This window comes from Podarcis gaigeae (genome assembly GCF_964106915.1).
Source record: "Podarcis gaigeae genome assembly, chromosome: 6".
Classification (NCBI taxonomy): Eukaryota; Metazoa; Chordata; class Lepidosauria; order Squamata; family Lacertidae; genus Podarcis; species Podarcis gaigeae.
This window is the reverse complement of record NC_139682.1, coordinates 28,615,473-28,639,088: the sequence shown is the minus strand read 5'-3', so window position 1 is coordinate 28,639,088 and position 23,616 is coordinate 28,615,473. Positions and strand designations below refer to the sequence as shown.

Below are 23,616 nucleotides of genomic sequence, written 5' to 3'. Positions count from 1 at the left end.
AACTAATGAAACAAAAAACCTTTGAATCGGCAAACAAATGTGGGAAACTGCTAGCGTGGCAGTTGAAGAAGAGACAAAAATTAAATACAGTTACGAATTTGGAAATTGAAGGAAGAAACATCCAGAACCCCGCGGAGATTAGAAAATGTTTTCAGAAATATTTTAAAAAATTATACACTCAAGGGCCGCAGGATGAAGTAGAGATTAAACAATTTTGGGGGAAAAATGGACTTAAAAAACTCTCACAAGAAAATAGATCACTCCTGAGTAGTAAAATAACACGACAAGAGATTGAACAAGCCATTCAGAACATGCAATTGGGCAAATCTCCAGGACCAGACGGGTTGACCTCCAAGTATTACAAGACATTAAAAGACTATCTGATACAACCACTGATGGAGGTCAGCAATGAAATTATAGAGGGGAAGAGGGCGCCGGAATCGTGGAAAGAAGCTTTTATCACATTGATACCCAAATCGGAATCTGAAAAGATACAACTCAAGAACTACCGTCCCATCTCCCTTTTACATGTGGATTACAAAATATTTGCAGACGTTTTGGCAAGAAGATTTTAAAAAGTTCTAAATGAAGTAATCCATAAAGACCAGGCAGGCTTTCTCCCAGGTAGACACATGTTTGCTAATACAAGAAACATTATTGACATTTTGGAACTTTTGCAAACAGACATAAATATAAAAGCAGTCTTAATTTTCATAGACGCGGAGAAGGCCTTTGATAATATCTCTTGGAAATTTATGAAGGGAAATTTAAAAGAAATGGGAGTGGGACGGGGTTTTGAGAATGGGATTGATGCAATATATTCAGAGCAGAAGGCAAAATTGATAGTTAACAATGTGGTTACAGAAGAGTTTAAAATTGAAAACGGTACACGACAAGGCTGCCCGATTTCCCCTTTGCTATTCATTTCGGTCCTGGAGGTGCTCTTGAATAGGATTAGAGGGGACCGGTTGGTGCAAGGGATTCAGGTCGGAGCGAAACAATATAAACTTAAAGCTTTTGCAGATGACCTAGTTTTGACCTTGCAGGAGCCAAAATCTAGTACAAAAAGAGTTTTACAACTGATTCAAGACTTTGGTCGGGTGGCGGGATTTAAACTAAATAAACAGAAAACCAAGGTGTTGGGGAAAAACTTGACAGATACAGAGTCAGAACGGTTTCAGAGAGAAACAGAACTAACTGTGGTTAAAAAAGTAAAGTACCTAGGGGTAAACATAACAGCAAAAAATCTGAGTCTATTTAAGGACAATTATGAAAAATGTTGGTCTGAAATTAAGAGAGACTTGGACAGTTGGTCAAAATTGAAGCTTTCTTTGCTAGGCCGAATTGCTGCTATTAAGATGAATGTATTGCCTAAGATGTTGTTTTTGTTTCAAACATTGCAAATTGTGGACAAGACGGAGTGTTTCAGGAAGTGGCAGAGAGATATTTCTAAATTTGTCTGGCAGGGCAAAAAGCCCAGAATTAAGTTTAAGATATTAACTGATGCGAAAGAAAGAGGGGGCTTCGCCCTGCCAGACTTAAAACTGTATTATGAAGCCGCAGCTTTCTGCTGGCTAAAAGACTGGCTACTTCTTGAAGACACTGATGTGTTGGATTTGGAAGGTTTTAACAATGCTTTTGGTTGGCATGCATACTTATGGTATGACAAAGTTAAGATCAATAAGGCCTTTAAGAACCATATTGTCAGGAAAGCAGTATTTAATGTCTGGATAAAATACAAAGACTTATTGGAAAACAAGACTCCGAGGTGGCTTTCGCCTCTGGAAGCTAAGGCCCGAAAAAGACCCAATATGGAGGCCAAATGGCCAAAATATTGGGAAATATTAGAAAAAGATGGAGACAATTGGAAATTGCAGAGTTTGGAGAAAATGAAGGATAAAGTGCGAGACTGGTTACATTACGCTCAGATTAAAGAAGTTTTTAAAAATGACAGAAAGTTAGGGTTCCAGGTGGAGAAATCGAAATTGGAAACAGAATTGCTAGAACCAAAGACTAAGGTACTATCTAGAATGTACAACTTGCTGTTAAAATGGAATACACAAGACGAAACGGTTAAATCGGCTATGATAAAATGGGCACAGGACATTGGGCATAACATTATGTTTGAGGACTGGGAAAGGTTGTGGACCACTGGGTTGAACTTCACCGCATGTAATGCTCTGAAGGAAAATGTAATGAAAATGATGTATAGGTGGTACATGACCCCAGTTAAACTTGCCAAAATATATCATTCGTCTGACAATAAATGTTGGAAATGTAAGGAAAATGAAGGAACATTCTTTCATCTCTGGTGGACTTGCCCTAAAGTGAAGGCCTTCTGGGAAATGATATATAATGAGTTGAAAAAGGTATTTAAGTATACCTTCACTAAGAAACCAGAGGCCTTCCTTCTGGGTATTGTCGGCCAGAAGGTGTTAAAGAAGGACCGAACTTTTTTTCTGTATGCAACAACGGCAGCAAGGATACTTATCGCCAAGAACTGGAAAATGCAAGATCTACCCACATTGGAAGAGTGGCAGATGCAGCTGATGGACTATATGCAACTGGCCAAGATGACTGGCAGAATCCGAGACCTGGGAGAAGAGAGGATTGAGGAAGACTGGAAGAAATTTAAGATGTACTTACAAAAACATTGTAATTTGTTTGAATGTTAAGAAGGATGCTAGATTATAAATAATTGGCCACCACTAAATTAGATCTGAATTTGATTATAAGTGAGGTTAAAGAAAACACAAACCTTTTGGAGAATTACTAGATTGTATTTAAATGAGTGGATATAAGATTGTAAACAAGTTGATAATTTGCTTGGAAAAACTTTTTAACGATGTAAGTGGGAGCGGGAGACGTGAGGGAGTCCAAAGAAGTGATGAAACCACGTTTTGATATAAGCAATGTTGTTTATTATTTGGGTATTTGTATCAAAAAACTTTAATAAATATTTATTTAAAAAAAAAAAACATATTGGTGGTCCACAGCATGTCTGTGTAAAACAGAAGGTGCAGTGACTGACAACAGCAGGAACATTTCTTTTTTTATGCATTGAATTTGGCCTGGGACTCAAACTGACAAAAATTACACGAAAGCATTGAAGAACTCCTTTTAACACTATAGGCACATGCAATGTTGTTTTTCTAGGAAAAGAGGTGCTGAAACTCACCATAAACTCCTCTCTTATAATGGCAATGGTACCCACCTGAGAGGTGCCAAGTTTGGGCTAAAAAAAAAAAAAGCCCTGTGCACATTCATTGCATTAAATGGGTGGTTTAGGAAACTAAACTTTGGGAAAGTTGGGAGCAGTTAACGATTCCAGATGTACCATATGCAGGTGAGGCTGGTGGATTCTTGCCAAAAGTTCTGTTTTTGAGTAGTGGATCTGATCTCTCATTCCAAGTGAGACTAGGTGGCATATTGCAAACCCCGCCAGAGGCCTTTTGGCTTTCCTCAAGACCCATTCCAGATTTTGTCACCAACTCCAAAGCCACCTTCCCCCCAAGCAGCCAGGCTGACAGATCACCTTAAAGACATCTCACAATACTTTGGTAGATATGAACCTCCCATTTGGAAACCATTGTCCTAACTAATTGTCAATACATCCAGCAGCCAGGGTCATTATTATGAGGCTCTCAGCCCAGAAGAATCTCAGGTTCCAAGGAGAATTTTTCCCACCACGCAGATGCCGACAGCGAAAACTGGAGCAACTGGAATGCAAATGACTAGCCAGCTTCATTATTATGAGGCTCTCAGCCCAGAAGAATCTCAGGTTCCAAGGAGAATTTTTCCCACCAGTCAGTGCCAATGCAGAAAGCGAAAACTGGAGCAACTGACTCTCCCCTCAGTTCCCCAGAATTATCAGTGATGGCATATGCTCAGTGCCTCGCAACCTCCACCCACCATTGGTAACGATTAAACATGTCTTGTAAACCAGACCACAAAAAAATTACTAGCTTGCTGAGCAATAGCAAGGGAGTGATCAAGACAGGAGCTCCATCACTCCTCCAGCAGATCACTGGCTTGCCTTTTGGGCATTTTTGTTGCCTGTGGGGAGCGCTTAAAAACAAGGCTGGATTAAACAGATGCACCAACTTCCTTTTCCATTCCAAGGTGTGGCAAAAGAAAGGAAAATACCAGGTGAGGATTCAATCGCATATGCAAAATTTGAATTGCTTTTAGGGCTATGTAGGTACACAGAATAGGCACAGAGTGGGCAGCATCCCTGTACTACAGCACATAGAATACACTGGTACCTCGGGTTAAGTACTTAATTCATTCCGGAGGTCCGTTCTTAATCTGAAACTGTTCTCGGAGTACAATTTCTGTTCTCATCCTGAAGCAAAGTTCTTAACCCGAGGTAATATTTCTGGGTTAGCGGAGTCTGTAACCTGAAGTGTATGTAACCTGAAGCATATGTAACCCGAGGTACCACTGTATCAGGTCCTAGAGCAAAATATGAAATGTAGTAACCTTGCTGGAGCCAGGCACAGCTGTGTCAGATGAGTGCCTGAATAGGATTCTGCTTCAGAACTCTGCTGGGGGGAGAGAAAGATAGAACAGGGTTGCATTCAACTAAGACCTACTCAGATACACTAAAAATTAATTAACCTAAGTTAGTCATAACTTCAATGGGTCTGCTCTGAGTAGGAGGACTATGGAAAACCTCCCTTTAATCCTATGTGACTTCAAGAAAAGGGAGGAGGAGAATTATTGCACACAATTATCTGGAATGTTCTTGGACCACCTTCTTCCATATCTTTCTGCCCACCCACTGAGGTTATCATCTGAGGCCTCTTTCTGGACACCACTGCTTTCTAAAATGTGGGTGGCAACTGGAGAGAAAGCCTTTTCTGTTGTGGCACCTTTGCCTTGGAATGTCTTCTCCATGGGTGATCTTCGGATAAAGGGTGTTATAGAAATTTGACTAACAACAACAACCTGGTGACCTAGTTGCTGTCAGCAGGCAAAAACATATGTTTTCGCAGCTTTAAGACCCTGATGTTGGGAAAGATTGAAGGCACTAGGAGAAGGGGATGACGGAGGACATGATGTTTGGACAGTGTTCTTGAAGCTACCAGCATGAGTTTGACCAAACTGCGGGAGGCAGTGGAAGACAGGAGTGCCTGGCGTGCTCTGGTCCATGGGGTCATGAAGAGTCGGACACGACTAAATGACTAAACAACAACAAAATAGAAATATTTTTAACTTGGAACAATTTGATTTTTTTTTTATGTGAATGAGTTGCTGCTGCTTTTGATTATTATTTTAATTTTGCTGTATTGTTACTATTTTCACGATCACTACCATCAAATTGTATTTTGTTGTTTCTTACTACTCCTAGCTGCTTTGGGAGCATAAAATTTATGTTGAAGATGCAGGACATAAAATATGTAAACAAATACCGTAGTTTTGTTGCACATCTGTGATGCTGAAGATAGGGCTTTGTTTCAGTCTTGAGATAGACATTCTTTTCAGAGGGTTACAGGGAATTTCAAAGAGGGCACATCAGCCCACTAAGTCCTCTACGATATTGGTTTTACAAGATTTTATATTACTTCTAAAACTTGTTTGACAAGAGGGGGTGGTAGGAGAAAACAATAGTGTGAATTTATCATAGGAAACAGAGCCTATATTTTTAATTGTCTTTTAAAAAAATTATCATCAGACTCCTGCAAGGGTGGGGGACCTTTTTAACTAAAGGGCAGGTTCTGGTCAAACTTCCAGGGACCACATGCAAGTGTTGGAAAGCGACAGAGGCATTGAGGCCCCGAGTGTAAGATTTCCTAACCCTGCTCTTCAGGAAGAAACTTCTGCTTGGGGTTTGAATTGTACCCTAAGCCTCTTCAAAGAAATCAAGTCAGAGAAAACTGACTTCTTTCTCTCTTTTTTGAAATAAATGTCAGCTTGGCATTTGATTCACAGCAGGGTGTTTCCCCATGAAATCAGCCTTAATAGAAAACTATGTGTGTGAGAAGAGATAACAAAAAGGGGGGGGGGACACCTTGGAAAAACTCCCTGTAAACTGGGAGTTAAGAAATTTAAACTGCAGCATTAGTGGGGCAGAGGAGCCAAATATTCCATTTGTGCAACAGGACTTTGCCCCAGTCTCCTCCCTCCTACACATCCCTCCAAATCTAGGAAACCCCTAGAACAGATTTAGGGGTGCTCAGGGGAGCAGGTGGGGGGGGGAGGTCCAATTGCACAAATGGAAATCCTTCACTGACAGGCTGTGTTACTTAATGCTACTTTGGATACAGCCCTGTACATTTCACCCAGCTTTTTAAAAATCCCGGTAAGGGTCCATGGTCAGAAGCAGCTGTCATCAGGAGAAAAAACAGCTGAGAATGACTGGGTAGCTCAGTTGTTTAGAGTGTGGTGCTGACAATGCCAAGGTTGAAGGTTCAATTCCCATAAGGGACAGCTGTATATTCCTGCATTGCAGAGAGTTGGGCTAGATGATCCTCAGGGGTCCCTTCCAACTCTATGATTCTATGAGATAATCTGTCTAACTGTGGGGAAGAAAAGTGTGAGCAGGGGAGGGTCAAGAGTGGATGCTTTCTTGTAGTGCCTTAAGGTGTTTATTCCTAGACCTATCATTCAAAGCAGCATAAGAAGCTCCCTTAAACTGAGTCAGCCCAATAGTTCATCTAGTTCAGTATTGTGTAATTTTACTGAAAACGGGTTTTCCCCAGCCCTACCTAGAGATGCCAGGACACGAACCTAAACACCTTTGGGATGCAAAGCTGATACCGTTGAGCTACAGCCCTTCCCCCAGTCCCCCCCCTTTCTTTTTAAATCCAAGTCAAAGTTAATAGCAATATGTCTGTTTTATCCTTGGCATAGTTTCACAGATTCAAAAGAAGAACACTATGGTGTTTGCTAGAATTGCACAAAGAGACACTCTGTCTTTGCTGTTCAAATTATACCCAGAATAAGAAAAAGAGATAAATTATCAGTGGTAAATTTTAAACAGCAGGAGCACATCCTGACAGCCCCCAAGGCCATGTTGAAATGTAAGTCCAAAACTGCAGGCAGCTGTACCCAATCCATTACTACACACAGAGCAGCAGTATGCAGCATAACACTCCAGCTTATTATAATCAGCAGGACCACAATCCTATACATAGTTTCTTGGGGTAAGCTCCGTGCTTACTTCTGATTGCATTGATTCAAATTGCAAAATTCATTCAGCTTTAACAAAAGATCTTCAGCCAGCTGAAATGCAACCTTCAATTAGAAATGCATACAAGGTTTCAAAGAAATGTTTCCATTTGAATGCTGGTATGAAGATAACAGAAATAACTACCCAACCCCTGCTTATTTTTCTCATTGTCTGACTTCCTTTCTGCTAATCTGTCAAACAATAGGAAAAAAACGGAAAGCCTATTTATCATCCCATTTACTTGCCAGAGCAAGGAGAGGCTGTCAAAGTTGCCCTTGCACTCTGGCAGATGATGTCATTTTCACATGGAAGAGCCTTAACTCAGTGGCAGAGAATCTGCTTTGCATGTGAAAGGTCCAAGGTCCAATCCCTAGCATCTCCAGGTTGGACTGGGAATGCTCCCTGCCTGAAGCCTGGGAGAGCTGCTGCCAGTTGGTGTAGACAGGACTGAGCTAGATGGATCTATTAGGAATTATTATATAAATAAATGAATTTGGTTTAAAAGAGTTCACTGGATCCCTAGATTGAAACACAGAAGCAAGCACACTCTCCAGTAAGAAAGAGCCCCAGCAGTGAAGTAAAGTGTCAGAATGTAGGCTGTTGAACCTTTTAAAGATACCATCCCAAGTTGCTTACAGTGCTTCCCCTTTCTACTCTCATCTAAATGAACAGACCATACAGTTTGATAAGTTTAAAATGGATTTTACATACAAACTTCCAAAGGTGAGATTCATGTGTCTTTTCCATGCAGCAGCAATAAAAACACAGGTAGAAGTCTCTGGTCACAGAATATGGTAATGTGTTTTTAAATTGTTGGTCTAGAAACACAAAAATAGATAACTCCTATTGGAAAGATCAGGCAGGGCCATCAGAAGCCTTCTGCCTCCTCTCCATGGGGAGAAGTCATTCCTCTCTCTCCTGGCCCACTTGTCTACTGTCAATAGCAGCTGGATCCTTTTTCTCTGAAAAAAAAACCCTTATCTATAGGCATTTTAATGTTTGATTCGTGTCGGTTTCTGAGTTTGATGATTTCCCCCTTCCTCTCCCAATTTTGCTTCTGTCATTTGGGCTCCTTTGAGTGTTTATCTCCTTTATCAGGGTTCTTAGCATTTTTCCTCCATCCCCCACCCCCACCTACACTGGCTGCTTGTGCCTCCCTGCTTGTTTTTTCATCCCCACTGTTACTGGTTGCTGGTTGGGGAGGGGAAAGTGTTTAGATCTGTCCAACTGGGTGCAAGGAAATCCACCACTGGTGACTTGAAGGCATCTTTGAACAGAGTAGGATCACTGATTTGTGCCCTTGCAAATGAATCAGCAATGCTGGACCCAACAGCCCCATAGCACCATGTTATCTTGCATACACCCATCCTTGCAGGAATGCATCTTCCAGGCTCCCTCCTTTCCATCTTCATTGTTTGAACTTCACAGCCTTTGGCAATGACATGCCTGCCTGCTTTGTCCAGACTGCACGTTTTATTGAGGTTCAGCAGTGCCATGGCTAACAGCACATGCACCTCAGCAGTTTCCCCACACTTTTGCTTAATCTGCAGGACTGCTGCATCTTGCCTCATTGGCGTCCCTGGACACTTCCTCAGTCTCCCACAATTACAGTGGTACCTCTGGTTACAACTTAATTCATTCCAGGGGTCTGTTCTTAACCTGAAACCGTTCTTAACTTGAGGTACCACTTTAGCTAATGGGGCCTCCCACTGCCGCCGCACGATTTCTGTTCTCATCCTGAGGTAAAGTTCTTAACCCGAGGTACTACTTCCGGGTTAGTGGAGTATGTAACCTGAGGTGTTTGTAACCCGAGGTACCACTGTACTTGCCTCAAGAAGGAGATGTGTCTAATGCCCATAGTGGTATTTATGATGCTACAGAATCAACCTTCTTGGGCTGTGAAATGATGAGTTCTTGTTTTCTGTAGTTGATCCTCAGATGGTTCCTACCCACAGGGTTAAGGGTCTCCCTCAGTACTGCTCTGCAGCCTCTCATGGCTGGGACTTCTGCCCAAAGATGAAATAAGTGGAAGGAAAAATGGAGTTCCAAGAACCACAGAAGCAACAGGGACAGATGTGGTGCCAGAAGAGTCCATAACGCAAAGTCTTCTGTGGTAGACTTTTCAGTTCACTGTGGTTCGGCCTGGGTCCTCAGCCCAATATCTGGCCACAAGTGCTGAAGTTTTTCCTTCTCTTCCCACAAACCTCCTGCAGTGCTTTCCCCACGAACGTATTGTAAAGCTTGGCAGGCTGAGTGGATGTTTCCAGTGTGGTGAAGTTGGTCTCTGTTTTCTTTTGTTTCTGTCTTGATGGTTGATATTATGGCCTTTTCCCAGAGTTTGTCAGCTGCAGCAAAGGGTGCTAATCAAGGTTTTGGAGATTGTGTAATTCACTCAACTGTGATGAATACAGTCAAGGCCCACAACAGATGGCACAATATCTCCTTCCTCTTTGTTTTCCAGCCCCTAAATGCCAGGGATTTAGGTGAAGGAGTGAGGCTATGGACTTGTGTGGTGTAGTCAATGCAGAAGGCTCATATGGTATGGTGGGTTGTGGCTATCTTGGTGTCCAGTGTTTCCCCTCTGTGCTGAGAGACAGGAGGTTTCCTCAAGCCTTTGTCAACCTTGAGGTTATCTGTCAGTTTCCCCTACCCTTCAGAAACTTAAGGGGTGAGGTGTTTGGTGAAGAATTCTCATGAGTTCCAGGGTTGTCTCCTCACAGCAGACAAGGATATGAACATCCTGGGCAGGGACATTGGAGTATTCCTCCACCCAAAGAGTTTCCTGCTTTCTTCCTGAAGATGCTAGACTAACATCAAATAGTTTCTCTGCTGAAAGCTGACTCTTTCTCCACAGGACCTGAAGGGCCCAATCCAGGAAGTTCTGCTATTGCAGAGCTCAGTTGTGCATTTCCAGCTGGCCCAGCTGAATGGCTCTGGGTTGCTTCTTGAGTGTCAAGGCCAAATTGTTCTCTAGGAGGGATTCCTCTAACTGCATATGTAGTAGCACATGTAGGTCTATCTCACATGAGGTTCTACTGCTGAAGTAGAAAAAAATTATTATTATTATTATTATTATTCACAATCATCATCATATTGTGTTAGGTTTTATACCAATTCCTACCTTACAGCATAAACTATGTGTTCTACTCTTTCACAAGGCTGCATTTGAACCTTTGGCCAGCTCATTCCTACAGCTGTGTGCTCAGTTATGTGTGTTTCATTCAGACAAGGTATTAAATGGGACTGACCCTTTGTTTATACCCAAGGTAAACTATGTTTCTTCTCTGCTTGCAAACAGTAATTTCACTCTTTCTTATCCCAATCCTTCACATGCCTGCATTTATGGTGCTTTTTGTCTTCTTTCACTCCCTAAAAATGGTTCCGCACTTAGTATTGTTACAAAAGTCAGGTGTCACTCCCACTGGGAGTCCAGGGTCTGTGTTCCTTTGGAGAAATGAGACACAGTGAACACTGTCATAGCTTTAATAAATATGGTTTAATCACCTATTTACACCTTCACTCTGCGTGGCCATTTCAAGAGGGACTTGTCCCCCACAGCAGTGGAGCCCTGGAGTCCAAGGCATCTCTCCCAGCCAGCCTGCCCAAGATGGATCCCAGTATTGCCAATGGTCCCCAATGGCCCTGTATCATTTCTTAATAGCCCTAGCTTGGCCAGGTTGTTTTGCAAAGGTTAGCTTAGGAATCTTTCTGCAGCTTGTAGTTCTCCCTTCACATCCCAAATAATCAAAATCCTACCATTTATTAATTTCTAGGGTTTAATCTATAACAATATTCATCCTGCTCACAGGAATTCAGATAGCATACCCCAAATGTTCATGAGGCTCTTTCATTTTATTTCTTAATATAATTTTTGGCATGTAAATGGCTACTTCAAATCTCACGTGTTTTTGCTTAAGTCACCCCGCTTCTAAGTATGCTGTGAGCCATTTATGCTTCCAGTCTGTTAAACTGTGCCCCAGGGCACCTTATGCATGCCTTGCAATGATTCAATTTAATGGGACATACTGATTTTGTTATCTTGTTTAACAACTGCAGAGACCCCATTGGCCTGGTCCTTTGTTATTAGCTCTTAAAGAAAGCTCTGGCCTGTTTAAATGAAATTTGGATATCACGGTTCTTCCTTCTACCTGCAAATAGCCACTACACACCAGAATTTCAGAATCACTCAACTAGTTTACCCATGAAATCCCTTTCAAGTGCTGCCTGTTTGCAATTATTAACATCCTCACTACAACAGACATCATTATGTGTCCTAAGCAGCATTTACTTTCCAACACCACCAAGAGACATCCTGTATTAATGGTGGAGAAACTGCAATACATTTTATGGTCTCAATTGTCTATCTAAATCCCATCCAGAAGAACCACCCAAAATGTTTTTAAAACCCTTGGAACAGTTCAAACATTTACAAAGGAGTATTAATATCTAATTGTTTTTTATGGAAGTTAATGCAGAAAAAAAGCTGTGGGACAATTTTAGGTTGCAAAGACAGAAAGCCATTTCCCCTAAAACTAGAACAAGCTGTTTATTTGTGTTTTAAGTGTTCGCTGTACTCTGTCATTAGTGGGTTTGGCATGAACAGAAGGAAGGAGAAAACAACACTTCTCACGATTAACAAGGGTTTCATATCCTTAAAAGTGATAACAGTATTTCCCAATTTCCCTTGTTAAGTTCAACTGTAACAATTTGACCCAGCAGGTTTCCTAACCCAACTGCAATAACCAAAGACTTTGGCTAGGCTCCCAAGTGTGTTGGGGTATCCTTAGTAAACATGCCCAACGTAAGTTCTTAATTAGGAAGGACACGACAGTATTATAACCAGTCCTAATTCAAAATGCTAGGCAATGGCCAAGTGGAAAGAGTTGACATTTAACCTCAACATGATTGGTTGCATCGGGGTGGGGAACCTCTGACCCTCCAGTTATGGCCAGAATACAGCTCCCATCATTCCTCACTATTGGCCATGCTGGGTGGGGCTGATGAAGTCCAGAAGCATCTGGAGGGCCAAAGGTTCCCTTTGCCTGGCTTATATGGATGAGTAAAATCATTACCAAGCCAGTACACAGTAAAAGTTATTGCATAACACCAGATTTCAATGAAGAGAGCTTTCTTGACCATGAAAGATTATTAAATTCATAGTGCTATGCCCCCCACAAGCTGCATTTTTTCTACCATTCTCCATTCACTAATGGAAAAATGTATTTGAACATTATCAAAGGGGATGGGAAGTTTTAGTGAAATTCTTATCGATCGGGTTCTTTTTTATGCAGTTACCTTTTGAGGCAGCTAAGAGGTGTTTAAGAGTATATATATAGGTCCCTCGATCCATTTGAACTGCGCCCCATTGGCCAGATTGCACCCAACAACGAGAGACCTACCAATTGGGTGTTGTGGCTGTCCAATCTCACCCATCCACAACACAGGAGGTCGGTCTCCAGGTCTCACCATAACATGTGCCCTCTTTTAGGGAGGACACAATTTCCCATTTGTCAGTGTTTATACTACATTTTTTAGATTTCCTTGAGGCAGTCATCCTGACCTTTCTCCTCAAGGAGGACATGAGCACAAGCACAACCATTATGGCTAGTAGCCATGAGCCAGTGGGCTTTGTGTTCTAATGTTTACGAGGGGGGAGGACTTTCCCCCATACCATGCATAATTAAATCCATCTTGTCTCCCTTTAGCCACTCCCCCCCTTAAACCACAAACTCCCCAATACTGTGACCGCTTCCACTTTCTATCCCTCTCACTGCCCCACACAATCTGTTATGTGGATTTAAGCATTTCCAAAATTTAATAATTACTAGAATTACATATTCAGTGGATCCAGATGACACGGACCAAAAAAAAAAAGAAAAAAAGAGTCAATGTTGAAAGTCTAGAAAGTGTTTGCAATTGTTTCCTGTCAACTCTGTATTATGACAAAGATCAGGAGAGTGTGATGTTTTCCAAATGTCAAACTCCCCACAAAGTCCAAGTCCTTTGAAATGCTATTAGGAGTATAAATGGCTTCCATTTTACTATGGAAGCAACGTCCTGCAGTGCCCCCCAGGTCCAGTGCCCAGTGCAGCAGAACTGGTCACATTGCCCTAAATCCATCTCTACCACAGTCCATCCATTGGGTAAAGGCATGATTCACTGTGCACTGGATTCCATCATTAGCAAGAATTAACAGAGACAAGTAACACTGATAGTGACTGCCTCAGGGCAGTCAAGCGATACTATTTTTAAGTGTCTTCTGTTGTGTTCCCACTACAAAAAAATTAATTAATTAAGGTTCACTAGCTAATTTAAAAAGAAGAAGAAGAAGGAAAGCTTTAGAGAGCTAAATATTGGGGGGGGGGTTAAAGGTAAAGGGAGCCCTGACCATTAGGTCCAGTCATGACCGACTCTGGGGTTGTAGCGCTCATCTCGCTTTATTGGCCGAGGGAGCCGGCGTACAGCTTCCGGGTCATGTCACCACTAAGCCGCTTCTGGCGAACCAGAGCAGCGCACAGAAACGCCATTTACCTTCCCGCCGGAGCGGTACCTATTTATCCACTTGCACTTTGACATGCTTTCAAACTGCTAGGTTGGCAGGAGCAGGGACCGAGCAACGGGAGCTCACCCTATCGCAGCACCACCCGCATCCCAATTGGGGAGGAACCCAAACCAAAACACAAAACTTTCCATTAGGACAGTAGTGAGAAACTTTCTTCAGCCCAAGGGACACATTCCCACGTCTCAGTGGTAGGCAGAGACAGAGGCAAAAGTCAGCGTATAAAGAAATGCAAATTTTAAAGGTCTAAAGCAAATAAATGGTAGAAAATGTGGAGCAGAGTCCTCTTGGCCAAATAATGCTGCAGGACGATTGCACAACAGGAGTGACACCAATGTCTGCATGTAACACCTGTGCTCAGAGAGCTGCACTAGTTGCCCATCCGCTACCTGCCAATTTCAAGGCGTTGCAATTAGCATACAAAACCCATAATAACTTGAGACCAGTTTACCTACAATATCACTTTGCCCCACTTGTGGTCACTTGACTGCCTATTGATATCAAGCAGGTGCTTTCACTATATGTTTTAAAGTATTGTATTTTGGTTTTGATTGGGCTTGATTTTGTTTTATCTTTTTGTAAAGCACTTTGAGGTTTGTTTGGGGGGGGGGGTTTTACAACCAAGTGGGTATAAATTTTATGAAATAAAATTAATAAATAAATTTAATGAATTAATTAATAATAGCTAATGGGTGCTTCAGAAGCTGATTGCATGTGCCCCCTGGCTTGAATTTCTCCTTCCTGTCTTGCTTCAGGTCTTTCTTTAATAGCCTAGCAAAAGTTGGAGAAGGTTATTTTAAACGTCTTATTATTTACGAGTACTATGCAGTCCAGCTTTGTTTTATCCCTCAGTTTTTATTAATGAGCAATTTTAAACAAATATGCATTTAAATAAATTAATACATCCAAACGATTGATCCTTACTGAAGGGTCCTCCACGCCACAGATTTTGTAAGACTCTGTTTGCTAGGCATTTTGTCTTCCTGTATCTTTTCTAATTCTGCTGAAAAGCAAAGTCGCTGAAAAGTCCTATATGCCAGAAAGTCATGTATGACAATCTAAAGGCAGAAAATGGTTCGTTGGCCTAAATCTAAACAGTGAATTTCTTGTGCAAACAGCCAAGTCTGTACATTGATTTACAAGGGGCCGGAAATGAATCAGGAAGCCCTGTGAAATTCACTGCAAATTAGAAGCAGGAAAGAGACGATAAACTATGCCATATTCCTTGAGTAGATGGAGTTTTGATCTGCCCTGCGACAGAGAAAGAAACTGAGATTATCTTCTGCTGGCATCCCCTCTCCTCTCAGATGAATTAGACTCTAGGGGAGTGTCAGAGAAGCCTGATGGATTCAATGTGCAGGCAGTATTTTGATTCTACTCATTTACTGTACTGGGCTTGATTTCCCCCCCCCCCAACATGCGCCCTTTCCCTCCTCCCTCCTCCCCCGTCTCCCCCCCTTTTCAATAGGCATTTGTGCCAAAAAAAATTCCCCTCTTGCTATGAACCTATAACTTCTTAAAGGGGAAAGCTAATCCAGATAACTAGAGAGAATCTGGAACTTTTTGTTTCCCAAGGTAGAATAAATAGAGGCACATTCTTTTCAGGTAGGAGCCAAAATCACATTTTTTTCCCTGAATAACAAATAAAATTCTGTTTTTCTCATGTACCCTTTACTAACATCTCCCTGCCTTTTTTCTGTCCCGCTCAGATTTGTACTGCTTTACTTCTCGAGGTTTCAAATGCACCTCTTTCCTATGGGTTTCTGCTTCTATAGTTGCAAATGTGCTTTGTCAGACTCTTCTAAGAACTGCAAACTGGCTGCAATAGGTGCGTGTGAAAATTCAGTGTTATGCTCATGCAGCATACTAGTAAGTCCCCCCCCCCCTTTCAGGGTCAAACTTCTTGCAAAGAATGACACTCCCAACACCTTTGAGTAGTGATGTATTTATACTATTATGGTTGTTGACTGACTGACTGACCACCCTACTGTTCACAGACAGTTTTCAGTTTGAATTTGTGAGAGTTAGAGGGGAGGGTAGTGAGTGGACAATGCTAAAGCCCTATGAAGCTGTGGGGCTGCCTGTCTGTAGGAATCTGCTGACTGTTGAGGGAAGGTCTCTTTGCTTCTAGGATACTCTGCTCTGCAAAGACACCCTAAGGCTCTCATCAAAAGTAAATTAAATGCTGCTCTGTAGCACTGTTGCTTGAATTTTCGAAGTGCCTAATTATGCTTTCAAGTACCTTTAATGGCTTAGAGAGGTTTGGCTACTGTACTATGCTTTTTTCTTGTTGTGATAGCTTTTTAAATGCATACATTTGCTCCTGATATATTTGTCGTTAGTTCTGTGCCTCTGTAACAGGCTCCGTTATTACATTTACCGAACAAGAATACACTATAGCTGACTTGGGAGGAACAGATCCTCTTTTTAATCCCAACAATGCTTTTGATACTAATTTAAATGAATGCTGTATTTTTTTTTCTCTCATTCATGTTTGAATTTGCATGAATTAAGTTATAATGTATTTTCAAATGCTTTGTTTTAGGAGTAACCCAGTGGCTTTCTATATACAATTTTAATACGATCATGTGCATCTTTGTATGAATTTGATTCTAAAACTTATTTACTTGGAAGAAACTTTCATTGATTTCAACTGAATTTACTTACAATTCAGGGTGCATAACATTTCAACTTACAATAAAAAAGCATGGAGATAAGGCATTAAATTGTTGTACGTGTAGATTTTTTTTTAAACCACATGTTTTTTAATTTGTTTAAAGATTTTCAGAAATAGCTCATTGAAGTGTGTGGCATAAATGTGCTTTGAAACTGATTATTTCCCACAAAGAATGTGCTAGGTTATAGGTTTATCAGCAATGTCTGAACAATGGAAATGTTTACCATATGGAAAATAAAAAAAATTCTCCTTGTAGGCATATTTCAATTCATAGCACCCAGCAAGAAAGAATTGTATCTGTTCCCCCCCCCCAATAAAATTATTATAGAACTTGCAAACATATCATTCAAATGCTGATTATTATGAATGAGTCTATAATGATCTCTGAGATATTGAAAATTCTCCTTGTCATACAAAGTGCTCAGAACCGATCAGAGAGACAATGGGTCTAACAACCTGGTAGTATGCTTTTCAAGCTTGCACAGAACAAATAAGGCAATTACTAGTAAATTTCAAACTTTTAGTTCTGTAGCTATTACTTATTGAACTTTTAACACATCAGTACTTGATCCTAAATTGATATGGTGTAAAAAAAAAGAATTAAGTACATTTCAAATTAATTTTAAATATTATAACGAATTGCATTTATTTTCATTACAGTATGTTAAATTCTGGTGTTCCTTTAATTTATAATTGTATTTTTATATGTGGAGATTAATAAGAACAAACTTATAAAAACAAATGTGTAATACAACCCTGTGCATTTTTAACCAGCCGTCCCACTGTGTTCAATAGGGCTTGTGGTCAGGAAAGTATGAATAGGATTTCAGGGTTAAAATAGTTTTACATGATGATAAATAACATCAAATGAACACAAGTACTGTGGTCCATAGCTTCTTGTGTAAATGATGCTATTTAAAAGTCATGTTTACAGATTCTGGTGACACTCAAATATAGTTGCTAGAATCAACAGGAAGGCATAAAACTGTTTTAATATTCCCTCTGTGTTGAAGTATGCCACACAAAAGTGAGTACCATGCCCTAAATTGTACAGGAGTGTTTGTGTTTATCTTTCCAAGATCTTAAAACTTTTTATATACATGCTACTGTACATTTCTCATAAAAATGCATTAGAAAGAAACCAAAGCCTTTTCTTTCAAATTAACAAAATGACTGTCCTGTACTTCTGCATTTTCTAATTTTTTTTAAATCCCACATACAAAATAAAATACATGGAGCAATCAAAACATTGTGTGCCTGGCACAGATCGAAATTATTTCAGTATTTTAAAAATAATGATAATTTATGTTAATAAAAAACTTATGCGAAATTTTAGTTCTACCCCCGCCTGCCAGCTATAAGCCCAAAGAATTTCACCAGGTTTACATATGGTAATTTAAGACCCTAGGGTGGTCTTCCCTTAATCCGGCCTAAACCATAGATTAGACCCACTGAAATAAATGGATTTAAGTTAGTTATGCTTTAACAAGTCCATTTATTTCAGTTGTACTGATACTGAAAGAGAAGCCAAAGCTTTTGTTGCAATACTATTTCTATTTTTATTTAAGTTAGAATGAATGTGTGATTCTGAGAAAGAATCAAGGAACTAAAATTATTTTGTAGACTGCATACTGTTTTTTGAAAAGGCAAATGGATTCACAGTAATTGATAAACAAGGTTCTCAGATAGGTTTTAATGTAATGTTCATCATACTCTTCCATATGTTAATTTTATTTGAGTGGGAAGCTATTTTTTCTTGTTTCCTCTGCATTTTACAAAATAATAATTTTTGTAGAAGAAGAAAATTATGTTCTACTGGAACACAGATGAAATTCTGACATTGTGTTTCATGGAACTATTAGCCATAGCTGTTTTTATATTCTGTTTATATTGCAATGTTATCATTTAGAAAACTTATGCCCAGTGCTTTTTTTCTGGGGGTACACAGGGGTACACATACCTCTAAACATTTTGTGACTCTAACATGAGAAGAAACTTAAAATTTAAAAATTTTTAGTTTCTTCTCTATCACGGTGAATCATCAATTCCATTGCTACCCCAATGGTGGCCTCATTTCCTGTCATGGTGTTCCTGTCAATGGTGATTTTCTTGAGTCAAAATGAGAGTACCCCTAAACATTTTTTAAAGAAAAAATCACTGCTTATGCCCCATGCTTCTAATGTATTTGGAACCCACAGAGTAGCATAGAACTCTTTAAGAATAACTACACTCTCGTTCTTTTTCTTTTTTTAAGGATAGCATTGTTAAAATGCAGCTTTTTATGCAACTCAAGAACACGTCATAGATGTTCCTGATGATATCTCCAGACGTTTTCTCAAGAGCAGCTATAGGGAAAGGGGGATAAATTTGATCATAGCAGTAGCACTAGATCAGGGGTCTGCAAACATTTTCAGCAGGGGGCCGGTCCAGTGTCCCTCAGACCTTGTGGGGGGGCCGGACTATATTTTGAAAAATAATAATAAATGAATTCCTATGCCCCACAAATAACCCAGAGATGCATTTTAAATAAAAGCACACATTCGACTCATGTAAAAACACCAGGCTGGCCCCACAAATAACCCAGAGATGCATTTTAAATAAAAGGACACATTCTACTCATGTAAAAACACACTGATTCCAGGACCGTCCGCGGGCCAGATTTAGAAAGCGATTGGGCCAGATCTGGCCCCCAGGCCTTAGTCTGCCTACCCATGCACTAGATGAAGAGGTAATCTTTCCCCTATACTGTTACTCCAAACAAAACCTGTGCCGTTAGCCTTTGGTAATACAGGGACCCAGATTTAGCTGCCGCACAGGTCCTTTGATTTAGATCAGGGAAATAGCATGGGATAATCAGTTGGTAAGCCCTTTCCCAATGGTACTGCTTCCATCAAATTTTGTTCCTGCACCATAGCTTTAAAAACCAGACCAAACAAACACCTGGAGAGTCCATTATAGCTTGGACCTTAGTTGAACAAAGACACAGAGACGTCACCCCTGTAATATTGCCCAGGTCATGCAAACATACAAACTAATGTCATTTTTGAAGCTCCCTATATATGTTCTCAGAACAGATCTGCTTCATCAAGGGAAAAGAAAGTATGATGAAATTGAGAATATTAGTACTGATGTTTTATAGAGGAGCATACAGCTTTTTCTCCTGTTTTTCAGCAGTGGCAAATTTGATTTATAGAATCAAAGATCTGAATTATTTGGGAAGAACGTTTCTTTTCTCTTTATATGTTCTGTGCTCCTGGACTTTCTATGTAATCATAACTGTGATGTTAGAGAGAATTTAGCTTTTTGGTAATTGCTAAATAAATATCAGATGGAGAGCAATTTTGTTTTCTCACCTACCAAAATTCTGTAACACAATATACTCATAACTGAAGGAGATTTGTGAAAGCTTTAAACCCCCCCCCCAAAAAAACCCCACCAGCCCCATTTAAGTATACAAGCGCATGGGGTCTGTGATCATAAATAATTGTTTCTAGTTCAAAATCTTGACATTTACAGCTTTCCCCATTGAGGATCCATTTCACTTTTTGCTAGAAAAGCTTAGAACTGTATCTATAAATCTCTTGTGTTCTTTTGAAACTGTATCCATTAACAATTTCACATTCACTGGAAGGCAAGAAAAGCCCTGCTGGGTACCGTTAAATCAAAGGCCTATCCGGTCCAACATTCTGTTCCCTCAAAAGCCAACCAGATGCCCAAAGGAAGCCCACAAGGAAGATATGAGTGTAATGGATGTAGGTCCCTCCTGAACTGGGTCATGGGATTGGTATACTGGTATTGTATTAAGTGGATCCAGTCCTACTGTTGTAAGCCAAAAATGGCTTATCTCCTGAGTTTATGCCAATAAAAACTCAGAAACGTGAGGAGTTAGGAGTCCAACGTTTATTGCAAAGGCAATAGGTTACAGCAGGATTGTTCTGCAAAACTGCAACCACGCCCAGTGGTTCAGGCAGTGGTATTTATAAAGTTTCAAACAAAGCATTTCAATTTTCACCAATCATGTACATCATGACCTCGTTTAAACATGTGCAATAAGCACTGGCAATTTTGCTGATTCAGTGTGGTTTCTTACTGGATCTGTTACATTGTGTTAGTATGCATGTTGGGAACCTGTGTTACATGTAGCCATTTGCACCATGTAGCAACTTATGTTCTAAAAGTAAAGGGACCCCTGACCATTAGCAACTTATGTTCTAAAGGTAAAGGGACCCCTGACCGTTAGGCCCAGTCGTGACCGACTCTGGGGTTGTGGCACTCATCTCACTTTATTGGCCGAGGGAGCCGGCGTACAGCTTCCGGGTCATGTGGCCAGCATGACTAAGCCGCTTCTGGTGAACCAGAGCAGCGCACAGAAACGCTGTTTACCTTCCTGCCGGAGCGGTACCTATTTATGTACTTGCACTTTGACGTGCTTTCAAACTGCTGGTTGGCAGGAGCAGGGACCAAGCAACGGGAGCTCACCCCGTCATGGGGATTTGAACTGCCGACCTTCTGATCAGCAAGTCCTAGGCTCTGTGGTTTAACCCACAGCGCCACCCACGTCCCACTTATGTTCTAGCTTTGAGCTATATCTTTGTGATTCACGTTTTTGCTGTATTTCTGCCCCAGCTGGGGGGGGGGGCAACTTGCAAAATCATCCACTATCTATGGGGCCGAGTCTGGACAATAACCAACACTAACCACAAACTGCAGCCAAGGTTTGTTAACGCATGTCGTGGGAACAAGACCATTATATACTTTCATTTCTAAAAAGGCTTTTTACTTCAACAAAGGCTCAACTTAACAGTCATTGGGTAAGAAGTGGTCTTTTTATGGATCAGTAACTAGTTAAAGAACAGGAAGTGGATGATGGTAATAATTATACCATCTTTGCAGTGGAGGATACAGCAGGGTCCCAGAAACATCCGTATTGGGACTGGTGCTATTTGATGTATTCAAAAGTGATCTATAGTAACAGATGTGCTGTGAGGTGGCTAAGTTTCTAAATTATACTTCCAAATTATTCACGGTAAAGAAAAAGAACCTCTTCAAACCAGAAAACAAAAATAAACAAAACAAAGCAGGAAAAAAACAAAATGGTAAATCAGATTCAATGTTAATGAAACAGATGAGGGTAAAAATTCCTCACTTCACATTGACACTGATGTTGCCTAATTCGGCAGTGACTAAACAGGAAAGAGAATAGCTTGGTGGGAAGAACAGCTCTGTGTGTGGCAGGACAGCAGTGAAAAGGGAAATTTCCATTTGGGGGATTATTAGGAAATAGAGCAAAAATTAAATACTGTAGTATTGTGATCCCTTTATGGTCTATGGTTCAGCTGCATTTGGAATAATGTGAATACAGTTCTGGTTGCTCCATCTACAAAAAAAGAAAAGTTGGAATAGGTGCAGAAAAGAACCGTCAGAATGATTAAGTGGTCAGAGCAATTTCCATACAAGGAAAGGCTAAGTCAGGCTTTGCCAACCTGGTGCCCTCCAGATGTTGTTGAGATACACCTCCCATCATTCCCAGCCAGCACCAAGTTGGTGAATACTGAACTAAAGTTCGGAGGCTTTTTACTGTAGAAGACAAACAACTAAAGAGGGGCATTACAAAATGTGGATAAAAAGTTTGGCCTGCTTTTTCAGGGCTCTCGGTTGTGTAACAACAGCCCCTATACTAGCCTAAAAATGGATGTGCACATGGTGGGGCCCGCCACTGCCATCCTACTGCCCAGTGCTTTGTTTATAGGGGGGGAAAGGTCCCAGTACTCTGGGCAGTTGCCCTGGACACAAAAATTCCTTGGGGCCAGGAAAAACAATTACATGTTTTACTGGAACTTCATTGAGATATTGGTATATCATTACTGCATAATGTATGATAATTAATTGACTTGCTACAACACCATACCTTTTCCTGTACTCTCAGTACCTGACTGTGTACCACAGGGTCAAACTGTCCAACATTCTGCTGGGACACAGGCTTGCGCCTCCCTCCCCAAGCCCAGCTTAAGGAAAGAAGGTGTGATGCTTTGATGGGATCAAAGAGCCCTCCCGCCTTCTCCCCCCCCCCCAAAAAAGGTGGTGGTACTCTGTAATGTCACATACTGCCAGAAAACAAGCACTGCTGCTGCCTCTTATGTGTTCAGTTTACAATGCTTGAATATGTAAAAGGGCCACAAACAAATACATTGGTGAAGAGGTGGCGCGTGGGCAGCTACAGAAGCCAATGCTTCTAGAAGTCATCTTCTGTTCTAGATGTCACCGTGTGATGCCCGAAATTTAAAGCACCAGCTGGTAAGCCCAGTTTGTTCAAAGGCTTTCTAGAAGGAGTAGAGATCAGGGACTCAGCTACATTAGTAAAAAAAACAGCGTTTTAAATGCATTATAAATTTTCTTCATTTTTAAAGACTCCCCCTCCCCACATGTTTCCAATAGAAAATCTGATTGGGGGTGGGGGGAATTCTCTTTTATAATACAAAATGGTTTTTAAAATCACAATTTTCTATCTAAGAAGGCCTACAGCATTCAAGAATAATAACTCTGACATATAAAATAGCCAGAATCAAGGTATGTCCCTGCACTTAGTCAGGGATGGCATCTTAATGAGACCCATATACAGGACATTTGTTGTTTGTGTATTGCATACATCTCAATTTCCCCAAAAACTTCCTTTTTACCAGGGAGGGGAGAGGAAAAAATGTTTATTCCCTACAGCCTCAAAATGTCCAGAAATCTGACATCTCTAAGATGGAGGTGCTTTTGGTTAATGGCACTGAAACCTTCAGACCATGTGGCAGCTCCTACTTTACTAAGAAGCTCTGGTCCTGATTTCTGTCTGCGACAGAGTGATAAAACTAAAAAGAAATTATGTCAGTTTTGGAAGGAGTTAAGTGTGAAGTTCCTGGGCTGCTCAATCCCATCAGCTAATGGCAGCAGCATATGTCTTTATTGCAGTTCGTTGACTGACATTCATGCATTAGGCATGGATGCCTGCAAGGGAAAGCCTATGAATGTAGACCTGTATAGTTGTGCATTGTAGATCAGGAGGATCCCAGGGCCCAAACATGAGACCTAGGGGTGGCCCCCAGTGATGTAATTAAGCATGGCACACCAAGCATTAACCACAGTTGCCGAGAGCATGTCATTCAAGTAAAAAAACAAAGTCTAACAAATGAACAAATATGCCACTGGTTGGAAATTAAGATA

At 40.8% G+C, this 23,616-nt stretch overlaps 1 protein-coding gene across 2 annotated transcripts in view; it reads left to right on the top strand.

Moving 5' to 3' along the window:
- ASIP (agouti signaling protein) overlaps positions 1–23,616 on the top strand; it is an 85,798-nt gene that overhangs the window by 2,142 nt on the left and 60,040 nt on the right. Inside the window, exons 2-3 of one of the 2 annotated variants that reach the window (XM_083746375.1) lie at positions 2,997–4,150; positions 10,333–10,440. In XM_083746375.1, the coding sequence (XP_083602501.1) occupies positions 10,412–10,440 (29 nt within the window). In that variant the 5' untranslated portion in view covers positions 2,997–4,150; positions 10,333–10,411. Of the gene's footprint in view, positions 1–2,996; positions 4,151–10,332; positions 10,441–15,196; positions 15,339–23,616 lie in introns of those variants that run through there. The other variant, XM_083746378.1, reaches the window with a different exon arrangement.